General features: G+C 44.9%; 1 protein-coding gene across 5 annotated transcripts in view; it reads left to right on the top strand.

Moving 5' to 3' along the window:
• Positions 1 to 12404, top strand: part of LOC147107380 (rho GTPase-activating protein 6-like) — a 184726-nt gene that overhangs the window by 138526 nt on the left and 33796 nt on the right. For 4 of the 5 annotated variants that reach the window (XM_086006360.1, XM_086006362.1, XM_086006361.1 and 1 more), the window contains 2 exons: positions 1977 to 2125; positions 3526 to 3705. In XM_086006360.1, the coding sequence (XP_085862486.1) occupies positions 1977 to 2125; positions 3526 to 3705 (329 nt within the window). The remainder of the gene's footprint in view (positions 1 to 1976; positions 2126 to 3525; positions 3706 to 12404) is intronic. The other variant, XM_086006363.1, reaches the window with a different exon arrangement.

The raw sequence follows: 12404 nt of genomic DNA on the forward strand, positions 1-12404 counted from the left end.
CTCGACCTGACTATTCTAATACTCTTCCGGCCGATCTTCCACCCTACATAAACATGCTCATCCAAAACTCTGCTGCCCGTATCTTAAGTCGCACTAAGTCTCGTTCACCCATCACCATGTGCAGCTTGTAAATCAAAAGAGATATTGGGATGTGAGGAGGAGGATTACGTCTGAGGATATCGTCATCTTGTATTGTTTCAGCCGCCGCCGCTGGCCACAGGCTCAGCGATGGCCCTCCCAATAATGGCCAGCACCGTTTCCGCCATCAGGGTCAGGTTATGCAGGCGTGCCCGTCCCCCGCCGGTTAGGTCCTGCTGCCTCCAGTTGTGAGCCACCTTCTGCAAGAGAAAGGGAAGTGTGGTACAATGTGTTTGCGTAATATGCCTATCATGGTTGAATAGTTGGCTGTGTGTGCAAACTGAGAGATGTGGGAGTGAGGCTTGCAGCAGTGGTAAATGGGTGAGGTGAAGCTATGAATGTGAACTATGAGTCATGTTTGGTAGATTTTGTTGGTAGGTGAGTGATGGGGTGTGGTGCATTGAGCAGTGTCTGAGGCTAATGGTGCAGATGATGGGATATGGTATTCAAAAATGAATTCACTGACCTTGACCACTCGTGTGAGGTCATTAAATTTCTTCCTGCACTGCGTCCAGGTCCTCGGGGCTGCACTGCTGTCATTGACCACTATGGCTATCTGATCCTATTGCCTTTTATGCATTTGCCTGGAGGGCCTCCTGGCCCCCTGTGGAAACAGGACCTCTCTCCTCATGTTCACCTCCTACACCAAGGCTTCCAGTGCTGCATCAGAGAACGCTCTCCCCTGTTGTGACATCAGTAGATTTTTTTGCTGCTCTGTCTGTTTCCCAGCCAGTTGAATCACCTGCTGCAGGTAGAATGCACCACCCCTTTCAGAGGTGCAGGCTAGCTTTAATTGGTGCTAGCCTCGCACGAACTTGCACCCCATGCTGAGCGTTCAGCCACTCAGCAGCGCATTCAGCGCTGGCTGAATGTCACAATCATGTTCATTACCATGCTGCCTGCATTCCTTTGAACGGGCGCGGGTTGATCCCGCATTGCAATCCACGCGCCTGTTTTTGGCGACATACTAATTTCTAGCCAAATATCTTTAGCTAGGGGGGGAAAGCAGCTGTTTTCTTTTAGTAGATTTGACCAGCTGTTTATAAAAAAAATAAAAAATAAAAATTTTAACTGTAAACTATTGAACTAGAATGTGTTTTGTATTTGTTGCCAAGGATGATGTGTTGGGTGAGTGACTTTAAAAAATATAAAACTAAAATATAAAACTAAAATATGACTTTCTTCCAGAGCTTTAGGATTTTCTCCTACAAAATTAGGCATGCCCACCCTACCTCTTGTTTCACATTAGGGACTGACTGGTGTACGGAGACAGCTCCTAAAATGCAGAATTATAGAGAAATAGTAGGACACAAAAACCACTCTCCTAAAACAAAACAAAACGTAGTGAAAATTTCTTAAGTAAATACTATAATTGATACTCTCCCCTTCAGTGCCACCAACTTGCTCCTCTGCCCTCATGCTGCCACTGCGGACTACCAACATTGATTAGAACATATTATTGTACATAAACATGGTTCCTGATCGCTTTAAAACTTCTTTTAATCCCTAGCCACCTCTTTGATGTGAAGCCACAAATTAACAAGACCACTTGCAAGGAATCTGAGATGTGGTCTGCATGATATTACTATTCCAAGCCAAATAGTTCCCTCCATCAGGCAGTAGTAAAGAGAATACAAAGCATACGACTCATTTCAAACAATTTAAAATCGGAAAAGCAGTGTTGTGCACAGCAAGATGTTGATACAATTTTTATTTCACTTGTGATTGAGTTATAAAATAGTAATATCAGAAACACTGTCCTTTCATTTTTTATTTCACACTCTGGCTCAGTGATGTTGACTTTAACGCTGGAACTGTCTTTACTTTCATCTTCTCAGTACTGGAGCAGGACGAACAGCTCAGCGCCTTGCAGCTTCTCATTTACCTCCTGCCGCCATGTAATTGTGACACGCTCCACAGACTCATAGAGTTCCTTGCCATGGTAGCAAATCATGCCGAAGACAACCTGGATAAAGATGGACAGGAGGTAGGGTAACATCGACTTTAGTAGCTTCAGAATTCCATTGAACGCATTGAGTTGTCGCCATGGTTACCAGTGTTGTCGATATTTAACTGACCCCGCAAATATATTCTGAAACTACTCCCTCATCTTCCCCTCACTTCCCTCCTACCTTCTTCCTCTTTCTGTCCCTCCTCCTTCCTCCCAATCACGATCCCTGGAACTGAGATGTGTATATATTTCCTCCCTGGATCCCATTCAGGTGAATTGATAGATGAGATTTTAAAAAATTCTGGTTTAAATTTAATTTGATCCACATTTCTGGAAATGTCAAAGTAAAACTTATAAATGTTTAATTTATTTCATAATTAACAGTGCAATTGTTGTAGTTAACAATGACAGTAGACTCTAATTCCATTAGGTTGGCAGCAAGGAATGGTCCAAATTTATTGTCATTATTATCCTAGTAACATGCCTTACAAGAGTTTGGCAGCAGGCCCAACTTGCACTAAAATAATTTGAAGTTTAAACTTGCTAACCCTGGAGGAGTATATGATATTACATACAACCACATCTGCACATTTGAAGTTTTCTTTCAAGGGGAAAAAAGAAACTGCTTTAGTGATTGAGCGTAGGATTCCTCAGGTGGGTGTAAAAGATCCCATGGCACTATTGACAGAAGAGAAGGGGAGTTCTCCTGGTGTACTGGCCAATATTAATCCCTCAACCAACGTCATTAAAACAGATGATCTGGTCATTATCACATTGCTGTGTGTGGGAACTTGCTGTGCGCAAATTGACTGCCGCGTTTCCTACATTACAACATTGACTACACTTTAAAAGTACTTCATTGGCTGTAAAGCACTTTTGGTCATCCTGAGGTTGTGAAAGGAGCTATATAAATGCAAGTTCTTTCCTTTTTCATTCCTCCTTTCTTTCTTTCCCTCTTCCCTCCCATCCTTTCCTTTTTTCCTTTTTTTTCCCCCTTTCCTTTCCATTTTTTCCTTTTCCTTTCCTTTTCAAACCTTGTTGTGCCATGGGCATGTTTCTGCCATTTCTCAGCCAGACCACTAGAAGGAATGTTACATGACTACAGCCCTAAACACACGGTGGCTGGCAGCAGTATCGAGCTAAGGGAATAGCAGAAAATATTTTTCCTTAAGAAATAAACTTTTATTTTTGAATTATCGCGTCATCGGATCCCGACATTTAAATATTGATGAGTTCCCTGCAACCGGGTTCGGGGGGGGGGTTAAAATGGTGGCTGGTGGGAACACGGAAGGTGAGGTGGGAAATGATCTTTTTAACCGCCAGCCCCGTTCCCGCCAGGCGATCAGCATTGAAATCGGGGCCGCCAGATTCTGTGTTGATCGATTAGCTGCACTGGTTAAACTGCATTTCCTACTTCCTGCTTTGTTACTTTTTAGGTGACTGGGAACAAAATGACTTCACTTAACCTTGCCACAATCTTTGGCCCCAACCTCCTCCATAAACAGAAGAGCTCAGACAAGGAATTCAGCGTCCAAAGTTCAGCTCGGGCTGAGGAGAGTGCTGCCATCATCAATGTTGTTCAGAAGATCGTTGAAAATTATGAGACACTATTCATGGTGAGTGGACGCCCCTGTTTATCAATCACTAGTGCTGTCTCGTATTACACGTGTGTGGTTATTTATTTTCGTTCATGGGATGTGGGCGTCGCTGGCAAGGCCAGCATTTATTACCCATCCCTAATTGCCCTCGAAAAAGGTGGTGGTGAGCCGCCTTCTTGAACCGCTGCAGTTTATGTGATGAAGGTACTCCCACAGTGCTATTAGGGAGGGTGTTCCAGGATTTTGACCCCGCGACAGTGAAGGAACAGCAATATACTTCCAAGTCAGGATGGTGTGTGACTTGGAGGGGAACATGGAGGTTGTGGTGTTCCCATGCGCCTGCTGCCCTTGTCCTTCTAGGTGGCAGAGGTCGCGTGTTTGGGAGGTGCTGCCGAAGAAGCCTTGGCGAGTTGCTGCAGTGCATCTTGTAGATGGTACACACTGCAGCCACGGTACACCGGTGGTGGAGGGAGTGAATGTTTAGGGTGGTGGATGGGGTGCCAATCAAGCGGGCTGCTTTGTCCTGTATGGTGTCGAGCTTCTCGAGTGTTGTTGGAGCTGCACTCATCCAGGCAAGTGGAGAGTATTCCATCACACTCCTTACTTGTGCCTTGTAGATGGTGGAAAGGCAGTTATCAGCCCAAGCCTGAATGTTGTCCAAGTCTTGTTGCATGTGGGCATGGACTGCTTCATTATCTGAGGAGTTGCAAATGGCACTGAACACTGTGCAGTCATCAGTGAACATCCCCATTTCTGATCTTATGTTGGAGGGAAGGTCATTGATGAAGCAGCTGAAGATGGTTGGGCCTAGGACACTGCCCTGAGGAACTCCTGCAGCAATGTCCTGGGGCTGAGATTATTGACCTCCAACCACCACAACCATCTTCCTTTGTGCTAGGTATGACTTCAGCCAGTGGAGAGTCCCCTCCCCCCCCCCCCCCCCCCCCCCGATTCCCATTGACTTTAGTTTTACTAGGGCTCCTTGATGCCACACTCGGTCAAATGCTGCCTTGATGTTAAGGGCAGTCACTCTCACCTCACCTCTGGATTTCAGCTCCTTTTTCCATGTTTGGACCAAGGCTGTAATGCGGTCTGGAGCCAAGTGGCCCTGGCGGAACCCAAACTGGGCATCAGCGAGCAGGTTATCGGTGAGTAAGTGTCGCTTGATAGCACTGTCGACGACACCTCCCATCACTTTACTGATGATTGAGAGTAAACTGATTGGGTGGTAATTGGCTGGATTGGATTTGTCCTGCTTTTTGTGGACAGGACATATCTGGGCAGTTTTCCACATTGTTGGATAGATGCCAGTGTTGTAGCTGTACTGGAACAGCTTGGCTAGAGGTTATTGCTGCCTTTCAAACTGCCACAATTTGCTTTTCAAACTCAATCGACGAACGTATTACGATTTCCATGGTTGAGTGTCTTGCAAGTTGTACAATTTTTCCTGACACTGATCACCACTGTCACTGCAAACAACATTTTCATGACGGCTAAGATTAAAGTGTAACGTTCTCCAAGAACCAGCATGAAAGAAAATTTCCAAAAGTGTAAACTTTCCTCTATGTCCAGCGCGACATTGCTTCAGTTTCTTGCTGCTCAAGTTGATGGCATTCACTGATTTGAAGTGAAGTAATTTAATAAAACACAAAATGCCGGAAACACTCAGCAGGTCGGGCAGCATCTGTGGAGAGAGGACGGTAGGGTTAAAGTTTCAGGCTGATGGCACTTCGTCAAAACCCATTCTGCGAAGGGTCATAGTTATGAAACATTAACCGTGCCTTCCTCTCTCCACGGAGCCCTGCGATCTGGAAAAATCTGCGCCCTTACCTGAGGGCTCCTGGGACGCACATGCTTCCGCTCCTGGGCCTCTCCAAACTGCAAGTGCGCAGGGCCCACGTATCCCAGAGGCGCAGGTAGTTCGCAGCGTCCCTGGGATCACATGGGCCATGGGGAGCCAATCAAAGAAGGTTACACTTGACAGGAAGACTTGTCAAATATATGAATGGCGATCACCCCAAAAACATAGTAAAACGTTAAATAAATTTTTTTTAATCACATTTTTAAAATGACTTGAAATTACAATAAATTAAGTATTTTAAACAAAAATTTAATTTTTTGAAAAAAATAATTAAAGTTTTTTACGGGGCTAAAAATAAACTTACCTTTTTTAAAGTATTTTTAAATGATAAATCTGTGAATTTTTTTTTTTTTTAAACTTTTTTCAACTCTTATCCTGATAAAAGCAGGCCTTACGCCTGCTTTTACCAGGCGTAAGAATTGTAAGGGTTTCCTGCGGGCGGAGGGTCTCCAAAAAGCGGAACTATCCGCCCGCAGAGGCCCTTCTCCAGGGCAGCCGGAGGATCTGCCAAGACCATTCTTGACAGATCGGAAATGCCGGTTTTCAGCGCATGCACTGTGCATGCCTGAAACCAGCATTTCCGATGTCCCTACGGGTGGGTACACAGTGCGTACACACCCGTAGGGATCGCAATATCTGGGCCATTAATCCTACCTTCCTCTCTCCACAGAGAGTTATAGACCTGAGACATTAATCCTACCTCCTCTCTCCACACATGGTACCTGACCTGCTGAATGTTTCCAGCATTATCTGTTTTTATTTCGGATTTCCAGCATCTGCTATATTTTGCTTTTTTGAAGTATTTTAGCCATTTATTTAATCCTTTATTGCTGATGAGCAAAGTACAGAGTTGACTTCAATCATATTGTCACCAAGGATCACCCTCAGTTTGCAATGTGAACTGGAAAAACAGGTAGAATCAAATGTAGAGGGGGTAAGGGAACCTCTTTATTCTGCAACATTGGACAGTGTCTCCCGAGACCTCCGGCCTCGTATTTTTATGGTGATAAAGTGGCAACAAGTAAACTTGTAGTATGTTTAATTTATTGTGTTGCTGTTGTCATTTATGTGTTAAAGTAAAGGAGATGCTGCTTGCATATGTGCAGCTGTTTTTCAACATCATTGATACGCAGGCATATTGCAGTGTTTTTCACACAACATGTGTATTGGGTGCCAATTGTAACCAGAATGTAAGTGGTACAGATCTAGATCCTTCGGCAATAGCCACAACCAGTCAGACAGCAGATTCAGAGGGTGATAAATGAGCGTAGAAGTTACTGATGGGGGGCGGGGGGAATCATACGGCACATGGGAACATAGGAACAGGAGTAGGCCATTCAGCCCCTCAAGCATGTTCCGCCATTTGGTGAGATCATGGATGATCTGTGACCTAACTCCATATACCTGCCCTTGCCCCATATCCCTTAATACCTTTAGTTAACAAAAAGCTATCAATCTCAGATTTAAAATGAACAATTGATCTAGCATCAATTGCCGTTTGCGGAAGAGAGTTCCAAACTTCTACCACCCTTTGAGTGTAGAAGTGTTTCCTAATTTCACTCCTAAAAGGTCTGGCCCTAATTTTTAAACTATTCCCCCTAATTTTTAGACTAAACTGAAGCAGCAACAGCAGTGGCTCCCAACTTGAATGGTAGTGTCAGGAATTCAATGAGTGGCAGAAGCAGGGAGCGATTGTCTATTCAAGACCTTGGAGCAAACCCGCAGCAAGCACTGAAGCAGTACATTGTCCGCATGCCCAATACGAGACTCCCAAAACAAGCGCGCTACTCGGAGCTCCGACACGGCAAGAGAGCCCCAGGTGGGCAGAGGAAACGCTTCAAAGACACCCTCAAAGCCTCCTTGAAAAAGTACAACATCCCCACCGACACCTGGGAATCCCTGGCCCAAGACCGCACAAAGTGGAGGAGAAGCATCCGGGAAGGTGCCGAACACCTCGAGTCTCTTCACCTGGAGCAAGCAGAAGCCAAGTGCAGGCAGCGCAAGGAGCGCACGTCAACCCAAGCACCCCACCCACCCGCCCCTTCAACCACCGTCTGCCCCACCTGTGACAGAGACTGTAGGTCCCGCATTGGACTCATCAGTCACCTGAGAACTAATTTTTAATGTGGAAGCAAGTCATCCTCAGATCCGAGAGACTGCCTCAGAAGAAGAGTAGGTGGATTTTTAGCCCAGGCGGACGGGCAGTTAAAATTTCCCATGGGGCTTACCTGCCAAGGTCCCGCTCTCTTCCTGTTCCGAGCAGGCGGGAAGGACACCCACTGGAAACCAGCAGGGTCCTTCTTTAAATATACAGGTTGGGCTGTGATGACATCATCAGAGCCTGACTGCAATTTTAACCAGAGGCCTGCACGGGGAAGCAGTTGTAGCTTTCCCGCCAACCAACCCAGCAGGGAGAGGAGTTGGGGCCAAAAGAGGCCCATAAAGGTAAGTGGTTTAACTTTTTTTTTGAATTTCCTAAGGACAAGGAAAGTTTAGACCTCGCCTGTCCACGGTTTCACCCGCCTCCCGAAGCCCCTTCCCCATGACGTACTTGAGTGCTAGAGACCTCCCTCCAGTCTGGATAGGTTAAAATCAGGGCCATGACTTGGGGTGCTTGCTGTTGACATTGCTTGCTGTAAACCACAGCTAATCCGACACCTCATACTTGTAAACCACGAAAGAAAAGGTCCCTGCCAACTCGGAGGTAGTCATGAAATCATATTAAAACACAGTAAGCTTCTAAATATAGTGAATGCTGATAACTAGTATGGTTTTAAAACAGGTGGTATCCCTCTGTGTTAAGGCCAGACAGTTAGAGATTTTTTTGTGTTAATATTTGTTTTATCTAATCCACACTCCATATTCACCCCTTCTTCCTCCTGTAGTGAAAATTTCATGGAAACGCAGCCCGTGAATTCCTTTGTAATGAATCTGTGCTGACTCTGGAGCAGCCAGTCACAGCTCTGTTTTGTTTCCAAGCTCCTCTGCTCTGAGGGGCCACAGTTCATATTATTGTTTTGACATTTATGCTAAGCCCTAGCGAGGAAACATCTGGCTTGTTTTAGGGGCAATTTAACAGTGCAGTGCAAAGGAAAGCGATTGCCAACCATTTGCACCCGCTAAGAGCGTATGACCTGCATAGGCTGACGAAAATGTGTGACCTGGCCTTGAACAGACATGCAGCACGGTCCTCCCTAAGAAGTGTGAAAAAGGCAGCGTGCACAGAAAGTCAAGCAGATCCCAAGTGCTGCAGTCTGAGCCTGTCGTTGCAGCCTTTCAGTTTTTCTTGCGACCAGCCTCCGGGTTTAAACATACTTTTGTTGTGAAATGTAAAAGAAAACCATTTGTTTTTGATTCTTGTTTTGTAGTTCCTCAAGGCCTCCTTGCATGGCCATGTTCTAACAGAAGTCATTGTACCATATAGGAACAGGAGCTTCTAAATATTAGAAACATAGAAGATAGGAGCAGGAGTAGGCCATTCGGCCCCTCGAGCCTGCTCCGCCATTCAATGCGATCGTGGCTGATCATCCAAATTCAGTACCCTGTCCGTGCCTTCTCCCCATATCCCTTTAGCCTTAAGAAATATATCTAACTCCTTCTTGAATATATTTAATGAATTGGCCTCTACTGCCTTCTGTGGTAGAGAATTCCACAGGTTCACCACTCTCTGGGTGAAGAAATTCCTCCTCATCTCTGTCCTAAATGGCTTACCCCTTATCCTTAGCCTGTGACCCCTGGTTCTGGACTCCCCGGCCATCGGGAACATCCTTCCTGCACCTAGTCTGTCTAGTCCTGTTAGAATTTTATAAGTTTCAATGAGATCCCCTCTCATTCTTCTAAACTCCAGTGAGTATAAGCCCAATTGACCCAATCTCTCCTCATACATCATTCCTGCCATCCCAGGTATCAGCCTGGTGAGTCTTCGCTGCACTCCCTCCATGGCAAGAACATCCTTCCTCAGGTAAGACAACCAAAACTGCACACAATACTCAAGGTGTGGTCTCACCAAGGCCCTGTACAACTGCAGCAAGACATCCTTGTTCCTGTACTCGAACCCTCTCGCTACAAAGGCCAACATACCATTTGCCTTCTTAACCACCTGCTGCACCTGCATGTTTACCTTCAGCGACTGGTGCACAAGGACACCCAGGTCTCGTTGCACTTCCCCTTCTCCCAATCTATTGCCGTTCAGATAATAATCTGCCTTCCTGTTTTTGACACCAAAGTGGATAACCTCGCATTTATCCACGTTATATTGCATCTGCCATGCTTCGGCCCAATCACCCAACCTGTCCAAATCATACTGGAGTTTCTCGGCATCCTCCTCACAGCACACATGCCCACCCAGCTTTGTGTCGTCTGCAAACTTGGAGATATTCAACCTATCAAGCCTGCTCAATTTAGATCATGGCTGATCTGTACCTCAGCTCCATCTACCCGCCTTAGCTCCATATCCCTTGATACCCTTACCTAACACAAATCTATCGATCTCAGTCTTGAAAGCTCTTGTCCCAGCAGTCACAGCCTTTTGGAGGAGTGAATTCCAGATTTGTACTACTAAAAAAGACAGAAAGAAAGCAACAACTTGCATTCATATAGCGCCTTTCATGACTTCAGGGCATCCCAAAGCGCTTTACAGCCAATGAAACGCTTTTTGAAGTCAACGCGGCAGCCAATTAGCACATAGTAAGGTCCCACAAACCACAATGTGGTAATGATCAGATAATTTTTTTTTAGTGATGTTGGATGAGGAATAAATACTGGCCAGGACAACTCTCAGCAAAGATACATTCCAGTGAGAAAGAAAGAATCTAAGAGAAGGATGAACTACCCGTGGCTAACTAAGGAAGTAAAGGATGGTATTAAATTGAAAACAAAGGCATACAATGTTGCGAACAATAGTTGAAGGCCAGAGGATTGGGAAATTTTTAAAAACCAAAGGATGACTAAAAAAATGATAGAGAGAGAAGATAGCTTATGAGAGTAAGCTAGCAAGAAATATAAAAACAGATAGTAAGAGCTTCTACAGGTATATAAAAAGGAAGAGAGTAGCTAAAGTAAACGTTGGTCCCCTAGAGGATGAGTCTGGGGAATTAATAATGGGAAACAGAGAAATGGCAGAGACTTTGAACAAATATTTTGTGTCAGTCTTCACAGTAGAAGACACTAAAAGCATCCCAATAATGGATAATCAAGGGGCTATTGGGGTGGGTGGGAGAAACTTAAAACAATCACTATCACTAGAGAAAAAGTACTAGGCAAACTAATGGGACTAAAGGTGGACAAGTCCCCTGGACCCAATGGCCTGCATCCTAGAGTCTTAAAAGAGGTGGCTGCACAGATCGTGGATGCATTGGTTGTAATCTACCAAAATTCCCTGGATTCTGGAGAGGTCCCAGCGGACTGGAAAACCGCAAATGTAACGTCCCTATTTAAGAAAGGAGGGAGACAGAAAGCAGGCAACTATAGACCAGTTAGCCTAACATCTGTCATTGGGAAAATGCTGGAGTCCATCATTAAGGAAGTGGTAGCAGGACATTTAGAACATAATAATATAGTCAAGCAGAGTCAGCATGGTTTTATGAAAGGGAAATCATGTTTGACAAATTTGCTGGAATTCTTTGAGGATGTAACGAGTAGGGTGGATAAAGGGGAACCAGTAGATGTCGTGTTTTTGGATTTCCAGAAGGCATTCGATAAGGTGCCACATAAAAGGTTACTGCACAAGATAAGAGCTCACGGGGTTGGGGGTAATATATTAGCATGGATAGAGGATTGGCTAACTAACAGAAAACAGAGAGTCGGGATAAATTGGTCATTTTCAGGTTGGCAAACTGTAACTAGTGGGGTGCCGCAGGGATCAGTGCTGGGGCCTCAACTATTTACAATCTATATTAATGACTTGGATGAAGGGATCGAGTGTAATGTAGCCATATTTGCTGATGATACAAAGGTAGGTGAGAAAGCAAATTGTGTGGAGGATACAAAGAATCTCCAAAGGGATATAGACAGGCTAAGTGAGTGGGCAAAAATCTGGCAGTGGAGTATAATGTGGGAAAAAGTGAGGTTATCCACTTTGGTAGGAAAAATAAAAAAGCAAATTATTATTCAAATGGGGAGAGATTAAAAAATGCTGATGTACAGAGGGATCTGGGGGTCATTGTACATGAATCACAAAAAGTTAGCATGCAAGTACAGCAAGTAATTAGGAAAGCCAATGGAATGTTGGCCTTTATTGCAAAGGGAATGGAGTATAAAAGTAGGGAAGTCCTGTTACAACTGTACAGGGCGTTGGTGAGACCACACCTGGAGTACTGCGTACAGTTTTGGTCTCCTTATTTAAGGAATGATATACTTGCATTGGAGGCAGTTCAGAGAAGGTTCACGAGGTTGATTCCGGAGATGAAAGGGGTTGTCTTATGAAGAAAGGTTGAGCAGTTTGGGCCTATACTCATTGGAGTTTAGAAGAATGAGAGGGGATCTTATTGAAACATATAAGATTCTGAAGGGGCTTGACAGGGTAGATGCAGAGAGTATGTTTCCCCTCATGGGGGAATCTAGAACTAGGGGGCATAATTTCAGAGTAAGGGGGCACCCATTTAAAATGGAAATGAGGAGGAATTTCTTCTCTGAGGGTCGTGAATCTTTGGAATTCTCTTCCCCAGAGAGCTGTGGAGGCTGGGTCATTGAGTATATTTAAGGTGGAGATAGACAGATTTTTGAATGGTAAAGGAGTGAAGGGTTATGGGGAGCGGGCAGGAAAGTGGAGTTCAGATCAGCCATAATCTTATTGAATGGCGGAGCAGGCTCAAGGGGCCAAATGACCTACTCCTGCGCCTACGTCTTATGTATGTAT

This window comes from Somniosus microcephalus, chromosome 14 (genome assembly GCF_052327205.1).
Source record: "Somniosus microcephalus isolate GS21.2 chromosome 14, FLI_Smic_1.0, whole genome shotgun sequence".
Lineage (NCBI taxonomy): Eukaryota > Metazoa > Chordata > Chondrichthyes > Squaliformes > Somniosidae > Somniosus > Somniosus microcephalus.